The sequence below is a fragment of the Melanotaenia boesemani genome, chromosome 21 (assembly GCF_017639745.1).
Source record: "Melanotaenia boesemani isolate fMelBoe1 chromosome 21, fMelBoe1.pri, whole genome shotgun sequence".
Lineage (NCBI taxonomy): Eukaryota > Metazoa > Chordata > Actinopteri > Atheriniformes > Melanotaeniidae > Melanotaenia > Melanotaenia boesemani.
In genome coordinates this window covers 18,781,226-18,805,838 of record NC_055702.1, presented here as the reverse complement: position 1 = coordinate 18,805,838, position 24,613 = coordinate 18,781,226, and the positions used below count along the sequence as shown (strand labels likewise).

At 38.9% G+C, this 24,613-nt stretch overlaps 4 protein-coding genes across 8 annotated transcripts; 2 read left to right on the top strand and 2 right to left on the bottom strand.

The window, feature by feature from the left end:
* Positions 1–154: 154 nt before the first annotated feature.
* crym (crystallin, mu) lies at positions 155–2,760 on the bottom strand. Of its 4 annotated transcripts, none has more exons than XM_041973644.1 (9): positions 2,449–2,760; positions 2,076–2,325; positions 1,843–1,993; positions 1,655–1,717; positions 1,448–1,549; positions 932–1,115; positions 666–787; positions 474–558; positions 155–370 (listed from the first exon to the last, which is right to left on the bottom strand). In XM_041973644.1, the coding sequence occupies exons 2-9, from the start codon at positions 2,240–2,242 to the stop codon at positions 297–299; spliced, it is 948 nt and encodes a 315-aa protein (XP_041829578.1). In that variant the 5' UTR covers positions 2,243–2,325; positions 2,449–2,760; the 3' UTR covers positions 155–296. The 4 variants fall into 4 exon arrangements, with proteins under 4 accessions (XP_041829578.1, XP_041829581.1, XP_041829577.1 ...); XM_041973647.1 differs by having other exon boundaries at positions 2,076–2,258; XM_041973643.1 differs by having other exon boundaries at positions 2,453–2,760.
* Positions 2,761–3,855: 1,095 nt separating this feature from the next.
* LOC121632300 (NHP2-like protein 1) lies at positions 3,856–5,419 on the bottom strand. The gene is made up of 3 exons (XM_041973652.1): positions 5,216–5,419; positions 4,923–5,043; positions 3,856–4,296 (listed from the first exon to the last, which is right to left on the bottom strand). The coding sequence occupies exons 1-3, from the start codon at positions 5,216–5,218 to the stop codon at positions 4,034–4,036; spliced, it is 387 nt and encodes a 128-aa protein (XP_041829586.1). The 5' UTR covers positions 5,219–5,419; the 3' UTR covers positions 3,856–4,033.
* Positions 5,420–8,274: 2,855 nt separating this feature from the next.
* On the top strand, positions 8,275–14,699 carry LOC121632292 (cytochrome b-c1 complex subunit 2, mitochondrial). Of its 2 annotated transcripts, none has more exons than XM_041973638.1 (14): positions 8,275–8,381; positions 9,939–10,007; positions 10,425–10,574; positions 10,834–10,898; positions 11,033–11,089; positions 11,300–11,424; positions 11,882–11,979; positions 12,070–12,127; positions 12,289–12,384; positions 12,526–12,725; positions 12,839–12,919; positions 13,064–13,140; positions 14,105–14,258; positions 14,355–14,699. In XM_041973638.1, exons 1-14 carry the CDS (start codon positions 8,349–8,351, stop codon positions 14,436–14,438), a joined length of 1,347 nt encoding a protein of 448 aa, XP_041829572.1. In that variant the 5' UTR covers positions 8,275–8,348; the 3' UTR covers positions 14,439–14,699. The 2 variants fall into 2 exon arrangements, with proteins under 2 accessions (XP_041829572.1, XP_041829571.1); XM_041973637.1 differs by lacking the exon at positions 9,939–10,007 and adding an exon at positions 10,043–10,144 and having other exon boundaries at positions 8,285–8,381.
* Positions 14,700–15,061: 362 nt separating this feature from the next.
* Positions 15,062–23,533, top strand: LOC121632298 (uncharacterized protein C16orf52 homolog B-like). Its single transcript, XM_041973650.1, has 3 exons — positions 15,062–15,736; positions 20,716–20,928; positions 22,718–23,533. The coding sequence occupies exons 1-3, from the start codon at positions 15,631–15,633 to the stop codon at positions 22,900–22,902; spliced, it is 504 nt and encodes a 167-aa protein (XP_041829584.1). The 5' UTR covers positions 15,062–15,630; the 3' UTR covers positions 22,903–23,533.
* Positions 23,534–24,613: the final 1,080 nt, after the last annotated feature.

The following is a 24,613-nucleotide window of genomic DNA, read 5'->3' as shown; positions in this document are numbered from 1 at the left end:
TCTATAGCCATGACAGTGACATAGCCTTTAAATGGCATTATTGATCAGTTTTCAACTTCATCTGGCATCAACAGCTGGTTAATGGTTGACATATAAAAACATGAAAGACATGACAAACCGGTTAATACTTGGAATGACTACAGCAAATGGTATATTGTTATTTGACTGTATATTTATTAAAACAACCATTTCAGTTTTCTGGCCAGACACATTGTTTGCTGGTTTCAAGTTCTATTATAGTGATAATAGTGTTCATTATTAATGTGATAAATCTTCAAGGAATCTAAATGGCAGCTTCATAATTTGTTGCCTTTGGCTGTCCACTGGTCAAAAACCAGCTTGGCAGACACAGCATCCTCAACTCCCATCCCTGTCATTGTAAACAGACAAAAAAAAAAGTTATGGTAACTGAACAACTTACAGCATTAAGCTAGAAAATAAACATAATGCCAAATGTGGACTACAGAGCTTACCGAGGGATTTGAACACAGTTGTCTTCTCTCTGTAAGCAGCTTTTGTCCCATTGATGACATCACCAAGCTCTGCAAACACCTCAGCCTGAAAACCAGATTCACATAATCATACATTTTCCATGTGTTCTGCATAAGGAGTCTGTAACCTGCAGCTCAGTCATCCAGTCAGGTGGATAGAACATCAAGACTGACCCCAGAGAGGATGACGTCACCAGATTCAGTCATCGCCCCCTCCCTGCTGTCCGTGTACACCACAGCTTCCTTCATCAACACATCGTCCAGCTCCCGCCAGTCTGGCCTGCAAGCTCCCACAGCTGCTCCATGAGAACACAGATGGTGAAACAGTCCCCTTAGACAAGCTATTGTCTCTCAAATTAGCTTCTGCATGGCACTGATCTAAAAAAATATAGTATATTTCCATTTTTTCCTTTTTCCATGTGTAAATGTATTTTTCTTACCTGCCACATGGGCTCCTTGTTTTACCCACTGACCAAAGAGCACTGGCTCAGTGGACCCAGTTACTGTCACTATAGCATCTGCACCGCTCACCGCCTCCTCCACTGAGCTGCATCCCTTTACAGGACCTCCGACTGAGTGGAGAAACTTCTCCACTCCCTGTCTGGTGCGACTCCACACCCGCACCTTAAGTAAAACACAGTAATCAGCTGATTAGCAGACTCATCAAGAGTTGTAATGTAGGACAACAGATGGACAATTCAGAGAGTGTGTCCCTTTTTGTGAGTGTCTACATGAGTCACAGTATGAAAACTACCTGTAACTATAAGCTTTTGGAAACAGTTCCTCAGGAAAAGAAAGTTAAAACTGAGCTACAATCACTAAAATATGTAAGTAGAAAAGTGGACCTGTATTTATTGACGACTCCTTGTCAACTTAAATCTGAGGTTATTTTTACTTACTGTCATGTATCTCATTTAACATACAACACCATCCATCCATTATTTGTGCAAATGTACCTCTTTAAATGAAAATATTTCAGTGAAGACACTGTAATGACTCAGGGCCTGTGCACCCGTCCCCAGGATGGCCAGAACTTCTGCCCCAGGATTCATCAGCAGCTGCGTGGTACACAAAGACCATAGTTATGAGTTAAAACAATAGTACAAGATAAAATAATAATAATAATGAAAAGAAATTGTAGAAAAAAAAGTTAACAGAAATGCCTTAGCAGAGATGGCTGAGACAGCAGCCGTCCTCATGGCTGTGATGACCTCCCCATCCATGACCTGCAAGTTGGAAACGTCATTTCTGGTCTGAGACAGAGCCGCATGTTTGACCAGTGCAGCTTCATCTGAACCAACCACAGCTGATGTGTGTCAAAATCATTTGTGTATGCATCAGTTCAACTCACAGCCTTGACATTTCCATACTCTGGATCCAGCAGCACTACTGTGGCTTTAACAGCTGGCAAACTGGAGCCATCCTCCCGCTTGTAGAAGCACACAAACTTTGTGGACAGGACCCCATCGTTCTCCATATACGTAGGCATTAACCCCATGAAGCTGAAAGGCCAATGAGGATCATACAGCAGTAGTCCACCAGTGTTTGATAAAATTTTCTTTTAGAAGTTGTTATAAGGCCTACCCGTTGTGTTTCTGCAGGGGGACAGCGGTGCGCACAGGTTGGATCACCTCAGCACGGTCTCGTCTGGAGAATTTTCCCAACGCGTCCTCAAGGCGGGGGATCAGGTCTCTGTAGTGCAGCAGGTGTTTCACTTCATGCTCCCATATGATAACAGGAGGCTCGGCCATTTCTTCTTCTAATCATCTAATCAAGTCAGACAAGCACTGGAGTGTTTGGTACAAAGGTTGAAGCACAGGCCACAGTCAGGAATCTGAGTGGCGTCCAAGAGAAGCAGAAATGTTTATTGAAGTCTCTGAAAAGTGGACTGACGAAGGAAAGTTGTTCTCGATAACAAGTTTGTAAAATTGTTTAATGCCCATTTATACTCCCTTACGTACGTAAATAGCAACGTCCGTTTCAAACTTTGTCATACTTCGCCGTCCATATGTCCATGTCATGTGTGTTTTGCGTTGCCATGGTGGTTAAGTCAATTCCTCCACTAGCGGGCAGTGAAAAGCTCAGAGTTCACTCCAGCCAGCAGACGTCGGTTTCACAAACTGTTTGGCGGAGATAATGTATCGCTATAAAGTTGTTTCCAGCCGTCCAACATGCCCTAAACATTCGCATATAACCGTTCTTCAAAAGCTCGCGCAGTTTCTACGGGCATTCCTTTTTCTTCTGCTTTTTTTTACTTTCCTGATTCTCTTCTTCTTCGCTTATATTTTTCTTTCTAGGGAAAATTAAAATGGTATTTCAGTTGTCATTTAGCACATAAGTTACCGGTTTCAAATTTCCCATAATGCACATTTGCCCTCTTGAATTTGATGCATTTAAGTTTTGCAGTATGTTGGTTGTTGTTCTTAAACAAGGGTTCAGAACGGTTAAATAGTCCTTGTCCTCTGGGGATCTGGGGAACAGGAACATACAATTCTACCTCCCTCAAAAAAACCCTCAAAAAAAAAAAATAAGAAAAAAAAAAAAAAAAAAAAAAAGGCTGAAATTTCTGCTTTCACTGAATACCAACTATTTAACCTTTGTTTTATTCAAGGATGTAGCACTGTCATCGGTATTTCCATATGGATACAGGGGGAAAAATACTTCACTCAAGTCTCTTTAATTCAAATTAACAGGATACATTTATTACAAAAGAGCCATTTGTGGTTCTTCATAAGCATACAGCAGGCATCCAGAGCTGACATCTCAACCAGTACTTTGAGCTAGGGCTCAACAATATATCAAGATTATTAGTTGTGATATTGAATGAGGGAATATCATTTATATTGAGATAGCTTGTTTTGAGGTAAAATTATCTTATGTTTGTGCATAACTGTATTTTTGTTATGGTCATTGAAAAGTACTTTTCATTCATTTTTAAAGCGTTTACTTTAATAAACAGCTACTTTAATTTTAGTCTACTGTTGTAATGCACATGTGCTGCTGATCCTTATTAAAGGTGAATTTAGTCCTCAAGGGTGTAAATTAGAAATTTCTTTGGTTACTTGACCCAAAAAAAAAAAAATAAAAATATTGAGATTCTGTCATTTATTGTGATTCAGGTAAAACATAGAGCTATATTGGTTTTATATTGCTCAGCACTACGCTGCAGCACTTTCATGTGAAGTTAGGTTTGATTTCATTGCGTAATGGCACCGCCTAAATATGATACCCATAGCTTAAATGTTAAGACTAACATTCCTATATAGTGCTAAAGTAATAAAAAAAAATCCTCTATAATTACAGTTTAGGAACATCTTAATATTGCCTATAATTTCTATAACCAAAAATTAATGACAAAAACAAGTCTTATTTAAAAAATTAGTTTATTCAGAAACAGGTGATGGCTCTGCACAATGATACACAGAAAGTAAACCAATATTGTTAAAAAAGAAAAATCTTGTCAATGCTCGTTTTAAAGTCAAACATAAAACTAAATCCGAATCTGGAATCCATCCACCCGTTTAAGATTTGCAACAAAAATATCACACCAGCAGTCTCTCAATAGCCATTTGCACAGACTGGATCTGTGGCTTAAGCTGAGATCCCTCCTTTATTGTAACCGAGGTAGCGATGACAGGACGTGACACCCCGCAGGCTCGGCCCAGCGCCTGCTTGGATCGAACAAACACATACGGTACATTCTTGTCCTCGCAGAGCAGCGGCAGGTGGAGAATGATCTCCAGAGGTTCAGCATCAGCAGCCATGACGATAAACTCAGCTATGCCTCTGTTCAGGGTTTTGGTAGCTGGGGAAGAAGTAGAGTATGGTAAGCATAATGAGAATCCCCTGAGCATGAAAGAAAGAAGAAAAAACTCTTCCTTTTGGTAGCTTTTGTTGATGGTAGTTTTACAAACATGCATGAGTAACAAGAGGTCCATAGTATCTAAACATTTTAAAATCAGCTGGATATTAGACTTTAGAAAGATTTACCCTAGATTATATCTAGTAGTGCACTGATAAAATATAGACACCAATATAAAACAATGTGATAACATACTTTCTTTATACAATATATTCATCCTATGCAATTTTTCAAGCACTTGTTTACTAGAATTAGGTAACAAATGTCAAAAGAAGAACTTAAACAAATCCCAGTGACTATACTTTAATATGATGTATCAACAGATATTTGTTCTAAGCAACTATGAATGTGATCGGTTTCATCTGCTGGACTTTTGACCTGTTAAGTTATTTTCATCTTAAGACCTTCTGAATACATCTAAATGAGAATTTTAACAAAATAACGCTCTTTGATGTTAAAGTAGTCCCTTCCCACAGTCTTCGATGGCTCATCACATTTCAAAAATGTGGTCTGCCTGTCTATCAGCTTAAATGTGTTTACATAGACTAGACAGATGTTTAGGTTTTCACCTTCATTAGCCCCTTTCCTCAGCTGTTTGTAGTTGGATGCTTGCTGCACCAGGTCCAGGATGGTTTTGGTCAGAGTGGCGTCGGCCAGCGGATAGGCCTTTGGGTTCACTTGGGCTTCGGTCTGATCATAACACACGCACACAAACAAAAGAATTAACTCCATAAATCCCGGTTAAAAACCAAGTACAAATTCGATAACGACATATAATCTTGAGCGTAAAGGATACAAACCGTTTCCATTATTGCTAATAGTTAGCTAGTATGTTAGCTTGTTGATTCATAAAAACACTCACCATTGTGGATTCTTTTTCTGGTATTCCGGCCCTCTCGGCGAAATGCTTCACGGAGGACTATTTTCTTCTATTTGACTGTTAAAGGGCAAAAAGACGCCTAATATTTTATTCTCAAATTAGTTTAATAGCGTTATAAACTCCGTAAGCTCTCCCGCATGCAACGAGTTCAAACGTTCACCCCACGTGTGGTTGTGATAGTGCACATGCGCACTGATCACATCAGCATACTCAACCGGAAATGCATGTCTTCCTCTTTTGGCAGTGGTTATGTGCACAATAGATTATATCCAATTCACTTTATTTATAAAGCACATTCTAAATTAAAACACATGTATAATTAATAGGCGAAGGGTGGGATCTAATTCAATTCAAAATACCTTTGATAAATTATTTTGCATTCAATGCAAAAAAAAAAAAAAGATTATTGTAATAACAATAACCATCAACAGTTGAACAGTTGACTCTTTGTCTTATCCCAAGGAAATATTACACAGATATTTAAACAATACAAAGCAGATATAAATGAAGAAATTAAAACACAAAAATTAAACTGCCACAACCAAAATGAGACAGAAATAACCTTTACTACAGTCCCTGACAAAAGTCTTGTCGCTTATCCATTTTGTATAAACAAAAGCTTATAACCTGACTTTAAATTCATCGATTGGTTTTAGAAATGTCTCATATGAAAGCTAAAACCCTCCCAAATTATGCTCAATATACTAAAATAAATTTGCTTCACTGAAGAAAGATTGATCATTTAATGAACACAGAAAGGTCAGATTTTGGCAAGACAAAAGTCTTGTCGCCTACAGAAAATTGAACAAATAATTTACTTCAAATACAAAAATATGTTGCATAACATCAGTGAATTAAGTAGTAGTGCTGTGAGATCCATATTCAGTATCTTGTATGACTTCCATGAGCTTGAAGGACTGCATCCATGCGGTTCGACAATGATTCATACAATTTGTTGATGAAGTCATCAGGAATAGCAAAAAAAGCAGTCTTACATGCCTCCCAGAGTTCATCAAGATTCTTTGGTTTTGCCTTCCATGCTTCCTCTTTCATTCTACCCCAGACATGCTCAATGATGTTCATGTCTGGTGACTGGGCTGGCCAGTCCTGGAGCACCTTGATCTTCTTCGCCTTGAGGAACTTTGATGTAGAGATAGAAGTATGTGATGGAGCACCATCCTGCTGCAAAATTTGACCCCGTTTATGGTTGGGAATGTAAGAGGTAGCTAATACTTCTTGATATTTTAGGCTATTGATATTGCCTTCCACCCTGCAAATGTCTCGCACACCCCCATACTGGATGTAACCCCAGACCATGATTTTTCCGCCACCAAACTTAACTGTTTTCTGGGTGAATCTTGGATCCATGCGGGCTCCAGTAGGTCTCCTGCAATATTTGCGGCGGCTGTGATGTAATTCAACCGAGGATTCATCTGAGAAATCCACCTTCTGCCACTTTTCCAGTGTCCATCCTTTTAGCAGGCTGTGGGCCTTGGCAAATGCCACACGGTTTTTTAATTGCCTTTTGTTTAGAGCTGGTTTCTGTGCACTGATTCGACCATGGAGGCCATTTCGAGACAGGATTCTACAAACTGTTCTGGTTGACACAGGAACTTGAGGTGACCAGGCCTGGTGGAGCTCTGCTGCAGTGGAAAAGGGGCTGGCCTTGGATTTTCGAAGCAACAAACGGTCCTCCCGAGCAGTTGTCTTGCGGGGTCTGCCGGACCTGGGCTTGTCAAAAACATCTCCAGTCTTTTCATATCTTTTTCTTATTCTTTGTACTTGACGCTGAGACACATTGAAGGTGTCAGCCACCTCAGCAGTGGATCTGGTCTTCAGCCTCTTGATAATTAACGCTTTGGTCTCAGGGTGGATCTTAGGCATGTTGTCAGAGGTCAAGTTGCAGTTGATGTGAAGGTCTGGTGTGCTGGGGTTCTTTTTATACACACCCACTAAGTGATTGATCAGTAACTGATCACAGGTGAGGCTGTAATCTAGGATTGGGTGCATCATATGACAAGGCGACAAGACTTTTGTCTTGCCAAAATCTGACCTTTCTGTGTTCATTAAATGATCAATCTTTCTTCAGTGAAGCAAATTTATTTTAGTATATTGAGCATAATTTGGGAGGGTTTTAGCTTTCATATGAGACATTTCTAAAACCAATCGATGAATTTAAAGTCAGGTTATAAGCTTTTGTTTCTACAAAATGGATAAGCGACAAGACTTTTGTCAGGGACTGTATACCACAGCTAGAATGTTGTAAAGGCATTCAAAATGACCAAATGGAAATGCAAAGTGACCAAAATTATTAGAAAAGATCTGCCATAAAATAAAAACTTGACATCAAAACTGTCATGAAGAGAAACAAAAAGGGACACAAAGGAAGACACAAACTATTGTTAGATAAACATGCACAAAATGAGTAAAATAATAATTACCAAATTAAACTGAATGGCCCAATAAGAAAAATAAAATTTTATGACATTACATTAAATGATCACAATGCAGAAAAAAAATGTTTTTGCAAACCAATACAAAATGACAGTTTAAAAAAATAATAAATAAAATAAATCACAGACTGATGAAAAACAGCTACAAGGTTATTAGCTGCACTCTGGATCAACCACAAATTGTATCTACACAGTTTGTGTTTTGTGCCCCTTTCATTCAGGTAGTGTGGATCCTTTTACAGAGACTCTGAATCATTATCTGGCATTGAAACTTATGATTCACATAAAACATTGGATATTTTAAATTTAGGTTTTTTAAACTAGCATCACACCAGATTGATCTGGTCATTTATTAATTAACACGTTGTTTTGATAAAGCATTTTTCTCATTTTCATTGCTTATGTTTTCCTCTACAATGCTGAAATGTTGTGTAACACGTTACAGAAAAACCAGCCTCAATTTTAAACAGAATAAAATATTCAAAAAGTCTGTGCTGTTGGGATTGTCTCACAACATTAATTTCTGGAGCAAAGAGGGCGCGCGCTGATTTTGCTTGGCTGTGCTCCTCTGAGATGAAAGAAGAAGACGCAGTGCATTCTGGGTAGGGCACTTTCAAGCCAGCCATATTGGTTCGTTGTCCTGGCTGAAGGAGAGCGGGGAGATGAAGGGGATTCGGGGAATCAGTCAACTATCGGTGAGAACTTCGTGTATATTTTCTTTATGTTTTTGCGTCGGAACATAAGTACACAAACAACACGCGGGTTTACCTTGTTGTCTGTCGATGAAAAAGACAATAACGGTTTCGGATCAGCTGTGAGTGATGGGTGAAACGAGGAAGCTGTCAGCTAAAGCTTAGCAATTCGCTTAACCTAAACCAAACTACCTGAAAAGGTTACATCATAGACCCTATAAAAAATCGTTCAACACGTTGTTAAATTACCAGTATTCACTAACCCGAGGCTCTATTAAATCTAGCTAGCTAGAGAATTAACATCCACCTTCTAGTCTATTTTGCGTTTACTTGGTTTAGTTTCATCTAAAAACCTGAAGCTTGTTTGGCTAGCTTACCATTTCATAAATGTTAATGCATAACTGGCTTCGTGGTCCTGGCTTGGCTGCTGTTGAAAGTAATCCTCCAGCTGTTAAGGAATCATGGATGTTTGAATAGTTTCTTTCTTTCAGCAGTCAAGTCTTTTCAGTCATACTAGCTCAAATGACATAAGACAAGTTCATGAGCCATATACGTGCATTCAGTTAAAGCCTCCAGAACAGATAACATTGTACGAATACAATGTTATCTTATATTGATGATACATGTTTAATTTAGGTTGTAAACTTTTGAGCTTGTTAATGATGTTTCCAATATTCATAGTTTTAAATCAAACTTAAATTAATTTTGAGCTACACAGCCTCCCATACTGTGTGAATCAGAAGCAAGAGGTGCTAATTTTGGTATAGTGTTAAAATTTGAATGTGCTTTGTATGCAGTAGGCTGTAGTTATTTGTTATTACTCACAAGGTATTATTTTTGCCTATAAGTCTATGGACATTATATGCACACATTTATATGATGCTGCATAAAAATGTGTCAAAATCAAACAGTTTTTTAAAATTGAAAATATGAATCTAAACCCCTGCTCTGACAAGCCATATTTGTTTTTTAACAAGATGTCTCTTACTACTAAATATTTCCCCTCTAATTAAGAGATATATTCTTCCCTTACTTGTTATCATTTCTGGCCAGCTCATGTGTGACTGGAAAAGTAGCTTGCCCACGGTGCTGTCAGATTCAGTTGTAAATATGGGCGTAATATCTATCTTTTTGGTCGTGCTTAATTGTGTCCATCATCATGTATTTTCCTTAGAACCTAGCTGCTAATGTGAGGCAGGTCACAGTAGTAATGAATATTTATACACTGATGTGACAAAAACTATGAACTCAATTATCAAATTATGTCATGTCCAGCAAAGTGAAAAAATTAACTTGTATTTAATTTGAGTTATTCTTATAACAGCTGAGCTGCGTCTCTGCTGGGAGTAGTATATGCCCGTGTTGCTGATGTTTGCATTCTGTAATATTGTCCTGTAAATGAACATTCACTCCTTCTGGTTAGAAGTCCTAACTTATTAGAAAGCATGCTCAAACTCACACCAATTCTAAGGAGACCTAAACACTGCCCTTGCATCAAACAACAAGTCAGCAACACTTTAGTTGTAATGTCCTGCCTTCCCATTTCCTCTGTTTTTCCAGACAAGGCTTTACGCAGCCCAGGCTGCCCGTAAGCTGGAAGTCACTGGGTTTCATCCTCAGGACGTGCAGGTCAGTGGTTGTTGACATGTCTTTCTTCTCCACAGAAACGATTGTATGTGGCTGCCAGACAAGGCCAGTCCCTTGACCAGCCGCTGGCTGGTCTCAAGCTCTCTCCTGGGGCTGCCCACTCCTACCAGGATGTCCATGTAGGTTGGGGAATGTCCTGAATAGCTAATGCTAGATAGATCTAGATAATGTCATTTTGGGTCTGAGAGTGCCCACCCCTATTGGAAAATGTTGTTTGTGTTTTAAGTTTGTGCCATTTATCTCCTCATGGTCTGCTGCTTTGTTAAATCACTTAACTATATATCCAGATAATCTTAGATGTTCCTTTCAAGTATAAGCTGAAGGTAGTTAAGCAGGTTTCTTATACTTCATGGCAGTGATGAAACTAAAGGATAACTCTACATGTATCCTTCTGTCCAGGTATCCAAACTGCCCAGTGGACTGGTGATTGCCTCACTGGAAAACTATTCCCCAGCGTCCAAAATTGGCGTTTTTATCAAGGCGGGTTGTCGTTATGAGACCCCTGAAAACCAGGGGGTCACCCACCTCCTCAGGCTGGCCTCTAGTTTGGTATGAAATACTGTCCTCTGTTAAAATCGGCATTGTCCTCATCGACTTTAATCCTTCTAAGCTACCGCAGTCAATAAAGTTACATTTTCATTCATATTTACATTATTATTTAGTCTATAATGAACACTTTTTCATTATTGAAGTCTTCCAGAATAGATAATTATACACATCATGTGTTGATTTAAGAGAATAATTACTCGGAGCAGTAATGTCTACCACTGTCTTTGCCTGATATTGACTTACATTTTCATCTTTCCAGACAACCAAAGGAGCATCAGCGTTCAAGATATGCCGTGGTGTTGAGGCAGTGGGTGGCAGCCTGAGGTCAGTAATCTCCCACACACAAACAAGAAAAATAAGAAATTTTAAAAAAGAAAGAGAGAAAAAAAAAAACCTAATCTTGTAAAGATGCCATCGTCACAACCGTTCAGTATTTTAATCTCTGTGTTAATGTGCAGTGTGACTTCATCCAGAGAGAATATGGTCTACACCGTCGACTGTCTGAGAGATGACATGTGAGTGTGTCCTTGAATGGACATGTTTTAAATACCAGTATTCAGAGAAAGAAATGTGGCTGTTCTTAAATTAATATGAATAACCCTTTATGGAAAACTCTGGGGAGGATTATGCTGCAGGTAGGAGGCATTTTTCAGGGTGTTTGCACAGTGTCAGTGCCTCATACCACTTTTTTTTCCCCCTTTCTGTTTTCATTTTTTGGTCTGCAGGGATACAGTCATGGAGTTTTTGATCAACGTGACAACAGCGCCAGAGTTTCGCCCGTGGGAGGTGTCAGAACTCGCGCCAAGAGTAAAGGTGGACAAGGCACAAGCTGCACAGAGTCCCCAGATAGGTGGGCCTTTTTTCTCTTTTTTTAAAATTTCCACTGCAAAATTAAGGCATTGAAAATAAATTATTCTGAAACTACTCAGTTGTATCCTCACCTATGTGCCACAGGCGACAGGATCATTCTCCTTTAGCTGAGTATTAGACCAGATTTAAGCCTGATATAATCGGATGAGACAAAATGCTGCAAACCAGCTCATTTGTTTGTCTGACATAGCAGAAATTTAGTTCTTCTTTTAGATTCATACTTATCATATGGCCAAAAAGTTGAGTTTGTTGCTATCGTATTTGATCTAATTCTGGCTTGTGTGCAAAGTAAATGTCCAATCATAAAGTGTTCGTTATCTACATTAGCAGGTGACTGCAGGCAGCTCAACCAAATACAGACAAATATGACAAGAAAAATGAGTCTTCACCATAACTATGTTTTCGTTCCCAGTTAAGTCCCTCTCTCTTTCTTCCAGCTGTGGTTGAGAGTCTACATGAAGCAGCCTATAAGAACGCCCTGTGTAATTCCCTTTACTGCCCAAACCACATGATTGACAACATCCAGTCAGAACATGTGAGTATTTCTGTTTACTTTCGTAACTGCTTCGGTTTACCCATTTAAAACGATTCTCTTTATGTTTTATATTTGGTTTTTTTTTTCCAGCTCCACCAGTTTGTCCAAAACAATTTCACAAATGCAAGAATGGCACTTGTTGGACTTGGTAAGAACAATCATTATATTCTAGCATCATTGTTTCAGAAAGATATCGGCACCCATGATGTTGCTTTATGACAGTGCTAATGACACCTAAGCAACATACTCAGGTTCATACTTAATGATGAATTGATCAGTTATGATTATAATGTTCAACTTTTCTTCCAGGTGTTAACCATGATGTGCTGAAGCAGGTGGGGGAGCAATTCCTCAACATCCGCAGTGGGGCTGGAACAACAGGGGCTAAGGCTCAGTATCGTGGAGGTGAGGGGAACAAACCTAAAAAAAAAAAAAAATACATGTTGGCTGCATGCAAACCTTTACTGGAAACTTGAGATTAAAAACTTCCCTGTAGTTGAAATGCATTTAACCCAAGATTCTTAATTAGCCTGTAATTCTCCTCAGGTGAGATCCGTCTGCCCAGCAACGCCAGTCTGGTCCACTCAGCTGTGGTGTGCCAGTCAGCAGCAGCAGGCACCAATGAAGCTCTGGCCTTCAGTGTGCTGCAACATGTACTGGGAGCTGGTCCACATGTCAAGAGGGGACCCAGGACCTCCAGCAAACTGGTCCAAGGTGTTGCTAAGGCAACTGCTGACCCTTTTGATGTGAGTTGCAGCCAGTTTGTGATATCATGGTTAAAATGGTTTATATGCCTACAGAGGATCTTGTGTAGGAAAATATTAAAACAGTTTCTTTTTGTTTGTTTGTTCTGTTACAGGTCAGTGCTTTCAATGCAAGCTACTCTGACTCTGGTCTCTTTGGGGTCTACACCATCTCCCAGGCTGCAGCAGCTAGTGATGTAAGTATGATGTAGTCATGACACAAACATGTAAAGCAATGAAATCAGGCTTTCTGCTTTATTTTTGAGAAATTACACTGAGAATATTTAAATGCCCCAGATCATTGTCTAGGAAAGATCACTCTTAACCTTCTGTTTCTCCAGGTGATTAAGGCTGCTGTTGCTCAGATAAAGGCTGTTGCTGATGGTGGAGTCACAGCTGTTGATCTCACTCGAGCCAAGTAAGAAACACGGCTACGTTGAGAAATTAAACATATTTTAAGAGGCTGACAAATACTAGATTTTTGGTTCTAATGGTCAGGACCACTGTTTGTTTACTACAGTCATGTACTTTATTAGCTAGTCAGCAACATGCAATAAAGACTGAGCTCATTCCACTCTGCTCAGCTGTGGTTTGTCATGTGTCACGTGTGCTGCAGACGGGCTTAGATTAAAATAAACAATATCTTTAAAGTTAGTTGGTTGATTTAACTTTAATTTCTTCATTCCTGAAGCAACAGTTTTGCTAATTTTCAGGAAAAAAAAACCTTAAAAGCAAGCATGTACACCAAAAACTAATCTATAAAAGGCCTTAATAGGGCTTTCGGGGTTAAAATTGTATATCTGTCCTTTTAAAAGAAAACGCCAGCAAAACGTAGCTGTGCTACTGGTAATTCTTTATCCAAATTAAAGTGAGTGCAAATATAACACTTGTCAATAGGCAGTTCAAGAGTTCAGTATGAGAATAAATGAATACACGTGAAAATAACACATTTTTTTGTATGTGGTTAGAAGAAGAAGCAAGTGGTCTGCGTAAAGAAAATACACAACCTGCTTTTAGAAGCAAGTTGTTTCCTTTTACAAAGTGTTAGCAGCATTGCACAGTATAGATTCAGTATCTTTCTTTATTTGGGGTGGCTGTAGCTCTGGAGGAAAAGCGATTTACCACAGCAAGTGGTGGATCGATGCCAGGCTTCCCCTGACTACATGCCTAAGTGTCCCTGGGCAAGACACAGAACCCCACGTTGCCCTCCGATGTGTCTGGGTATGAATATGTGAGAAAGGAGAAAACACTTAGTATGTAACATATAACAAGCATGTTCTTCACAGACAGAACTGAGAGTGACTAGATTTACTTCATCAAGTTTAATGTTTTTCTCATAAAAGTTGTGTTTGGGAATGACTTTGCGATTCTTTCTTCTGCAGGGCGCAGCTTAAGGGTCAGTTCCTGATGTCTTTGGAAACTTCAGAGGGTTTGTTGGAGGCCATGGGCACTCAGGCACTGGCTAGTGGATCCTACCACTCCCCTGAAGAAATCTCCAAAAACATTGACAATATCTCCTTGACTGATGTTGCTAATGTAAGACCTTTTTGTTTCATCGGTGCTCAGTTATGTAAGACTGGATGCTGTTTCTATGGCAGGCAATAATTATGCTTTTATTCTTTTCACTTCCAGGCTGCCAAGAAATTTGTGACTGGTAAGAAGACCATGGCAGCCAGCGGCAACCTCACAAAAACACCCTTTGTGGATGAGCTCTAAAATTCTCCTTCTGTACTATGATTGACGGCAAAGCAGAATTTGTTTTCCACCACATTTGAACAAAAGCAGAGGTTATCATTGTTTTATGCAATTCCATTGTTCAGAGAAACACGTCATAACACCACTGGCTATTTATAGGTGTTGTAACAGTATATGTTCAGATGATGCTGCTTTGGTGCATCACAGAACTGTGCTCCATTCATCTGTCCACATTAACTGTATAGCTGATGTAAAATAAGGAATAAATTCTATCTACCTTAACATAATTTCCAGTGATTTGTGTCTTGGATTGTATAACTGGTTTGATCTTGGGACAGTTTATTCATATTATAGATTTTTTTTAATCTATTTTTATTTACCGTAAATGTAATATAGATACAGTAAATTTGATACAATTAAAGGTAAAGCATCTAGTTAAAAAAAGAAACTAGGCAGACTATATCGGTGGTCTATAGTGAACATCTCCATAAAGTAGATATTTAATAATTTGTAGACATTACATGAGAAATTGTCATTTTCTTTTTTATTAACAGTGAGATTACAAACAACCCATTATCTTCTGCATAAATTACGCTGATCCAAAAGGTATATCAACGCCTGTTATTTACTTACTCTCGCGAGAGTTTCCTTTTAAACAGGCATGGAGATGAAAGCTGACGATATTTCAGTTTCCCACACTATGAGAGAACAGAATCGTCTAGCACAGAATAGAGCCGTATTAATATTGGTTATAAAAGGGGGATTGAGTCTGGGTGTGAGATTTTAATCTCTTGAAAAGCGCTTTTTGTTTAAGAAGGGGCGGTGTTTTTCGTCTGCGCTCGTCCGGAGGAAAGAAAACGTTTCCATTTGGGGGAGAGAGCTCAGGATTCATGCAAAGTCGGGAAATCAGTCGACTGGATGCGAGAAGCTGCTTTTACAAAAGGAGAATTGAGCATAGATTGAAGTATCCAAACTCGCATTCCTGAGGAAATTTATCCATTTTCCTCTTTAATATACCGGAGATGTGGCGGCGTATCCGGAGCTATCCATGAGCCCAGGCAGCGAGGGAGAAGGACCAGGAGGTCGGTTTACTGTTGACCGGCGGGATGGAACAACATGAGGCTTATAGTGACTTTTAAATATCCCGACCCCCTTAAAGAAAAATGTGACACAGAGGCACGAAACTCGTCGAACCCGAACCTGTGTCCACAACATGGATAAACTCACTGTGATATCGGCATGTCTCTTCCTCGCTGCAGACATTTTCGCCATTGCCAGCATCGCCAACTCGGACTGGATCAACACTGGAGAATCAGCTGGTATGATGAGCACACTTTCTTATTATTCTAACTATGCTACAGGTCAGGTGTTAACCCGGGTAAAGAACAAAAGTTTGTGAAAAGACTGACAGACATCAGACAAATTAGAAAAAGCGTTAAAGTATACCCAGAGATGCCTATACCACAATGCTACCACCACCATGCTTAACTATGGGGGTCCTTAAGGAAAGTTCTGTATTCAGAGGCTATTCTAAGTATCTGCTGGATCCTTTAATTGGTAAGGCAGGGAGTTTAACATTTTCACAACGATTAAGACCACATGGGAACACTTAAAGCTTTATTTATGGGTTTATATAACATAACTTGGGCATATTTCTATCATAGATAAGTCTTTGGATTTCATAATCCTTCCTCATGTGCTGTTTGAAGCCCTTCAGGTGTGTGTCCATTAGACCATCCTGTTTTTTAATGGTAGATTCAGATAAAAGTTTGACACAGGCCAAAGAAACTCAAAGCAAACAGAATGGACTGTGCTGTTATACATCTTGTGGGTGTTTTATCAGATTATCAGAGCTCTATACAATCACACTAACGTTTGCATTTACTGTAGTTGGTTTAAATGATGGACAAAGTCATCTACTGTCAGAGATAAATCCTATGTAGAAGTAACTTAAAGTGCAATATTACCAACAGCCTCTGGCTCCAGTACGTTGATTCAAATATAATTGTTTAAAATTAAAGTGTAAAGTCCACCAGAACAAGGAAACCTACTAATTTTCTTGAGGCGGCAAGAACAAGAGCACAGTTCCTCCTGGCCAGGACATTTCATACCCCACAAAACATTGTTCTCTCTCTTTTCATGGAGAAAGAGAGAACAATGTAGTGCAACAATGCAATAAATCTCTGTTCTTACAGAGTACAGGCATTAACTCAGCACCGTCTTATCAGCTCCTTCACTTCCTCTGGTTGGTGTGGTTTGCCCACTTAGAAATAATTTTGTGATTGAATAGATATACGTCCTCAAAGTAACACTTTCTTTGGCAAAATAAACTTATTTTTATCACGTTTTAGCTACATCATCTTGTCCAAATGTTGATTCTTCTGGATCCAGAAAGCCAAACTCAAATCTTAAGAAAGGCAAATAATAAACCAACAGCTCATATTAAATGCAAAAGTTGCCCCAGTATGCGTTATGCTCATACGGCCTCCCTGGTTGTTACAGTGAGCTAATATTCAGATGCAAAGTCCAAAGCTAAACATTGACTAAACGTGATGCAGCAAACTACTAGTACTACTGTAAAGTGTGCACAGCTGCCCTGATGATCTTGCCCACCAACCGCCATATTGCAGCAGTGCAATAAAGATAAATGGAGCCGTTGTACTGAGATCTGCAAACATCTGCAAATTAAGCTCCTAACAAGGGGCTTCTTGTTGAACAATTATATCAACAACAATCATGCATCAAGGAAGAAAGTGGACTAAATTTCAGAGGAGCAGGTTTTACTTCTCATTCATGACAGTAAATGGTGAAGGTGTTAAATGACAGGTCTGAAAGCCGGTTGTTTCTGTCTCATTAGTCAGAGAGTAATAACCTGAAGCAGGAAGTGTTCTTTGGGGATGAAGATATGTGACTTTTAATTAGGCCTCTTGGGAGGATAATGCTTTCCACCTGGAGAATTAAGGTTCTGCTTGCTCAGTTTTGACTTATTTGACTTTGGATTTTGGATGTAGAGTTGTAGACATAAAGGCATGATTCAGTAATTTCCCATCAAACTGATGAATCTCTTTAGTAAGGTGTATTTTTTATTTTTATTTTTTAAGAGGCAGAACTTCAGTAAATGTGTCCACGTTTGCGCTATTTGTAAATATAGATTAAAATAATTAAGGACAAGTGCTGGTGGTCCTGAAGCTCAAAACATAGTTTGTAAAATAAAATAAACTTCAGAGAAAACAAACCAATACCAAAACAAAAATTAGGAACACCTTTAACTGAACTCAATGTTTAACTAAAAACATAAACAGTGGCACTGCTGAACGTTGCCAGATTTTTGCAGATCTGTGCCCCCAAATTAGAATTAGTATCCGTTCTGCATGTAAGCTAAAAGTCCGATTTTGGCTCTTGCCCCACTTTATCTTTTCCTCACTTCTGCCCTTTAATGTCCTCTTTCTATGAGTTTTTATGAGTTTTTCTGTGTTTAGTTTTTAGTTAGATTTCAAGTCAAATTACCAGGGCATGTGGATTGTTAAAATATTTTTGGTTTTAATAAATGTTTTGTTTTTGTCTTTTTGTCAGGCATTTTTCCTTTTTTTTTGGGTTTTGTGTTGTGCACCTTGTGGTCAATCAGTCAAATCAAAACTTTATTTATAAAGCACTTTATATGCCACAGGCAACACAAAGTGCTTTAAAATGATTAAAAATGTATGTATATTAAAAATAAAACAAGCCTTTACATACATCAAAGTAGAATTACAAAACAATAAAAACACTAATTAAAATCTTTCACACAGTGACACGCACACACATGTATAAACACACACACCAAGCAGCTCCCCCCCCAATTCTGTACAAACATGACTAATTTCTGTCTCCAAACTGAATATAGGTATAAAATGCTAAAAATGATAAACATCTGGCCGGATGTTGCTGTGAGGAAACAATATCAATATCATGGGGATCCATCTACACCAGGAGCCAGTCCATCCATGTCCAACAGCAGCAACCACCCCCATCAGGACAGACTGGAGCCCACATCACAGCCATAAGGCTGCAGTGCAGGGCCCCAACCACCTAGATAAGGGCGATCACCACGGCAACAGCCCCCAGACTGAGCAGGCAAAACCCCCTGCATTGAGAATCCCGACGAGGAAAACACTGGAATTAAAATGAAGATTAAATAACCTTAAGAAACAAAAAGAACAGTTAAGAATGAATGACTGAATGAATACATAAATGAATTAATAAATACATAAGTAGTACAGCTGAGTAAAATAAAATAAAATTATGTGAAATAAAATTATGTAAAATAAATTAAGATCAATTAAAATTTTGTTAAAAGCTAAGCTGAAAAGGTAGGTCTTAAGCCTCTTTTTAAAAACATCAATGGTCTCATCAATAGTCACGCATGCAATGCAAATAGGAAATATTTCATGCCAAAGCTCCCTCAGGTTACCAAATAAATAAATAAATACTCGGGCAGGGTCCTCACTCACCGTGGTGTGGAACTGTGTATTTAAGCTTATGTAAATAAAATAAGACATTAAAGTGGAGGGAAAAGAATTGTGGATAGTCTAGGTCGGTAATGAAGAGTAGCTATTCTGACTCCGGACCGTTAGGATAAAGCCGTTAAGGGTCCTTTAAGCTACAGCAGATCAAATCAAATTTTATTTATAAAGCACTTTTCCTACATAAGTAGCACAAAGTGCAGGTCAGAGTTGGTGTCATCGTGTGAAAGCGTAAATACCACAAACTGAGTTCTGTGCTCCCTGCAAAGCATCTTAAGATCTTCATGATTTTCCTTTGGATACACTCAAGTCACTGAGGCATTTTCCAGAAACTTCATCACAAGAAAAAAAAAAAAAAAGCAAACCCAGCATCCTCATTGCTTTTCTTTTATTCAGTTTTAACAGATCTTTATGTCTTACCATGTCTACCTTTAAGTCTTAAGCCACCCAAAATCTAATCAAAAGCCATTAGGTGGATGGAACTGGATTATAATAGGATTAAACTGGACTATATCTAATTTGACTCGTATGGATCTTGTTTTACTTCGCCTTTAAACAGCCTTGAGATGACTTTGTTGTAAATTTAAGCCTAGAACAATGAACTGGATCGATTGAATTGAAATAGTCATTCCATTAACAAAACCCTTCACTTAATCACATTTTCCTGAAGAATAAAAGCCACTTTCCGGAATGGCAAGAGCCAGAAACACGTTGGTCATCTGATTTGTAATTTGAAGGGAAATGAGTGCACTTGTTTACATTGTCCCCCACCCTGTGGTATGAAGGGATATGTTTGGAAGAAACAGGATATCCTGTCTATAAGGATAGGTCATTTTGCAGGAGGATGTGGTTCATCTGTTGTTCTTCGCCCACAGTTGTGTCCATGCTCAGCTTGTTCATGCAGAAACTGAATATGTAGAAATAAAGCTTAAGATGTTTTTTTTTTTTTCTGTTTTTGTCTTGTGGAATGAGCGGACACCAAATAATAAAATGCAAACTGGGTTGCTTTAAACATCCCATTTTTATTCCAAAGCCATAGATTTTATTCAATTTGGATCCAAATTAAAGGATGTTTTTCTTGCACTCTGTGATATTTTAATTTTAGCCATTGTGACAGTTATGTTAATTCTGCACTCAGTGGGTTTAAATTGCCCTGATTGAATTTATAAAAGCATAAAATGTATGAAGCTTCTCTCCTGCGTCTTCTTGCTGTGTACGAACTGTTCTCTGGTGATAATTCTGGGAAAGAAAGAAAACAGAGGGAGACAAATGGATAAATGACATTGTGTGGGGATTTCAATATGTGTTTTTTTCCATTCTCATTACGTGCATTGTTTGGGGTGTTGCGTGCTGAGATTGGAAACAAGAGTCAAGCAGACGCAGTCTCTGCTGGGAACCATGTGTTCTTCTCTGTTGCAGACAGAAGCCCACCTACCCGACATCACCGTGCACACGAGGATTTACGAGTCAGGAGGCCACTTCCGCTTCTCTGTGTGCAACGTGCTGCGGTGGTTCATGCTGGAGCCCTGAACCTGTTTGACGTCATGCGTTAATCATTGCGGGTGGGGGAAGAGCTCCTGCTGCTCATCCTGGCATAACCTCTGTTGACTTGTTTCCATACCAACAGGTTCCTCAGCCCCCCAGCCTCTATAGGGGAAACTCTTGGGAGGTCATTGTGCTTTAAAGCCTGTTAACAGACAAATGATGTCATGTGTTAAAATAGATTTAAGTCATATTAAATGCACAGACTCAAGGCTACAGGGATGCTAAAATGCTGTTTTCCTTTCTTCACATAGGCTCTCAGACAATGGGTCTAGTCCGGCAGTGCCAGACCATCCACGGCCGAGATCGGACCTGCATCCCCCCACAGCTTCCCCGCGAGTGGATCACCACACTCTTCTTCATCATCTTGGGGATCATCTCCCTCACTGTTACCTGTGGGCTGCTGGTGATGTCACACTGGCATGAAGAGGCTACTCGCTATGCCCGATGGATCGCCTTTACAGGGAGTAGGTATTTACTGCAAACCTGGGTTGTTTTCAGTCACAGATGGCCCCCGGGGACGTTCTCACACATGTCCACAGCTCTGCACTTAATTCTTTTCTGAAAATGAGAAGCTTGGCTAAAGTTAGGAGCAGCTCAGGTGATAATTGAGAGGGTGTTTTACAGATGGTGGGTCAGAGAGGCTGTGTGTAAATCTGTCATTTTGATTTTGTGGACAGATGTGTGATTGGTTTATATCTCTTGGGCATCTTATCACACTGCCCCTCAAAAATGAATCAAATCATTGTAAGAAGTTCTCTTTCCCTCTTTTTTTATCTTTTAACATGCCAGCCCAATGCAACATCAGCATCTCGACATTTATAGACATCAAACATAAAGGCAAAGTCAGTACATTTTCTCAGGTAGTTTTTGAGTTTGTCAGCCTTGATAAAAAACTGCCATTATTCCAAACAAGATTATTCACGTTTGCATGCTGATAGAATTGAACCCAAAGTTGCAGAGATGGAGGATTACATATGATAGAGTAGTTTGGACTAAACCTCAAGTCCACTTTAAATCACAACCCTAAACTATATAATAAATTATAATAAGTAAACACAATCATCTAATTTTGACCCAGGAGGAGTAGAGATTATTTGCATAATTTTAGTTTAAAGCTCCGTTAGCTTTGCTCTGTGGCCAGTCACTCATGTCAGAGCTGAAAAGTTAGTTTGAAATTAAGCTGACTCCTCTGTGGTAGTTATGAACATCCCGACAAGGTGGGAAAGAGCTTCTAACGCTGATGTCTGGTTTACGTTTAGAAAGGGGAAACGACATGTTGAAGTGTTGAAAATTAGGTCTTCTAATGACAAAAGGAAGAGTATTGTTTCGCTCTATAGCTGCAAATTGTTTCTGCACATATTTCAATTTCTATCAGAATTGCTTAGAATTTACTTAAAATTTACTACAAAGATTTGATTTATAGTGATGCAGCACATCAAATTAAACAGCAGAAGCTGGGCTAAAAACCACAAAAACTTCTTTTAAAATGCTCCAGTCAATTGAAAGCAGAGATCCTAATCTAACAATCTGCTTTCCAGCTCTCTACACCAACGCATCAGAGAGATAGAAGCCAGTAAACAACACCAGCAGAAACCACTTAGCCAGAAGCTAGTTACAAAGATTTCTCTTACCTTTGCTGTTTCACAATGAAAGGCATATTTTACTGGTAAATCCACACTTGGCACACTTGGGATGGTCTTTCTTGGCACACACTGGGCATCAATATGTGCCAAGAAATTACCCTCCACACTATTACACAATCACCAGCAGCTTGAACTTTTGTTACAAGGCAGGATGGATCCATGCTTTTATGTTGTTTCTACTAAATTTAGACTCTACCATCTGAATGTCTTATCTGGACTGTTTTCTGTAAACCTAAAGATGGTTGTGAAAATCACGGTAGATCAGCAGTTTCTGAAATACCAGCCTGTCTGGCACCAACAACCATGCCACCATCAAAGTCTCTTAAATCCTCCTTCTTCTTCGTCCCGATGCTCAGTTTGAACTTCAGCAAGTGACCGTGCCTACATGTGATTATCTTCTGTCACGTGATTGGCTGATCAGTAATTTGTTTTAACAAGCAATTGAACAGGTGTATCTAATAAAGTGACTTATGAGTGTATATTGGCATATTCTTTTAAATTCTTAAATATTTCTTTTCTAATAAACTGAACTTGTGTGTTTGTTGAGCATCGCTGGTCCAGAAGGGATGCTTAAATTTCTCTCTCCTGTTTTTTTTTTTTTCTATCATAGTGGTCCTGTTTTGCATGGCTGCTCTTGTATTCCCAATGGGCTTCTACATCAGTGAGGTTGGAGGGCAGCCATATAAGCTGCCCAACAGCACAATGGTGGGCTCCTCCTATGTGCTCTTCATACTGTCCATATTCTTCACCATTGTGGGGCTGCTGTTTGCCGGGAAGGTGTGTTTGCCAGGCTGAGATATACCCCCTGTTTTTGAATACTTGGAAAAACACCAACATGTGAGAGGAATTTTTTTAGAACAGACTCCGCCATGGCAGAAGTACAGCAGGACTGTTGGTGGACAGATTGCAACTGCATCTAAGACAGAGGGGTGTCAAGAATATCAAGTCTTTAAATGGGCCTTAAGAATTACCCAGCCATAACTGCAAGAATTAAGCCACAACTGGCTCTTCTCTTTCAAGTCATCATCCATCATCGATCAGACTTACCTGGAAGAGCTAAATACTGGCCAGTCATCTCCAGTATGACAGAGGGTCTCCCCTGACCTCTGTTACATGGAACTTCCTGTAATATATACAATAAAGTTTAGTTTCTTGACACCTTCTGTTTATTTATTTGTCCTGCTTTGATGTTTGTAAATATTCTTTCACGGACCTTCCCTACAATGTGTGGTGGATCACTTGGCCTTAAAGATCTGTTTTCAGATTGCTTGTTCAGTTTAATGTCATGTTATCAGTTTCAGTTCAGTTGCATGAAACTGTTTAGCTTAAAAGACTGGCGTGACAAGTGGATCGTAGGGCTTTAATCCATGGATGCAACCGAGGCAGGAGTCTCTAAGCTGGTGAGTGCTGGTTAACACTCAAGTAAGAAAAAATGATGAATCTGAGTTGCCTCTCTTTAACAGCATTGGTGATGTAGTGAATGTATTACTCATCTTCTTTTTTTTTTTTTGAAGACTTTAATTATTCCAGCATTATAAGGACATGATTGAGCTCATGAATTGATTAATGCTCTTGGAGCATTGATGCCAGTGTCAACGTATCAATGAAAAGACACAGAGTCTGTCGTTGTCTAAAAGCAGTGTGATGTTTGTGAATGAGCATGGACGTTGTCATCTCATTAAAAAAAAAAAAAAGGTAATTGAAATTTCTTTCAGTTTTTTTTTCTTTTCTTTTCAAAATGTATGAATTCTGAGCCACAGGGACAAACACGTCTAAACTCTGCGTGTTTCAGATACATAAGATTCTTGCAATGGCCAAAACTGTTTATTTTTCTGCTAATTCACTTTCACTTGATGTTATTTGCCACTAGGCAGAGCATGTCTGTTGCAAAATCTTATAATTGCATCACTTGCCTGCAAAGAAACACGGGATGTTTATATTGCCACATCTTGAGTAGTATTCAGCAATGTGTGTGTTACCCCTTTCTGATAAAATCCTGCCATCTATATCTGACAGCACCACAAATTCAGTTGTGTTTAAGCATACTAATGTTTAGCGTATCTTTATTTTAGGACTATCTCTTTAATAGCACAGAACATAAACTGTTTGGCAAAGTGACCTTTACATTATATTAAATAGTCAGTATGCAGCATTCACTATATTACATACCTGCAGAAATTAAGTAACATGAGAATTAAATCAGAGCCTCAAGAAGTATTGATAAAGGGATTTCAAATAACAAATTTATACAGATTCTAATAGCCAAAGACAAATTTCCATTTTGAGAATGAAATGGGCAATAAAGTAGTCTGAGTCTAAAGCTGTAAGTAAATGTAGAAATAAGTTTACCAGTACAGTGTGTTAATAACATGTCCATATGCTACACAATACATATTACATAATACATAACGCATCCATAAGCAACAAATATAACTTTAACCATTTACCATAAAAATAGTCAATATAGGTGAAATAATGCCAGCTTACAAATGTATCTGTTGTATTA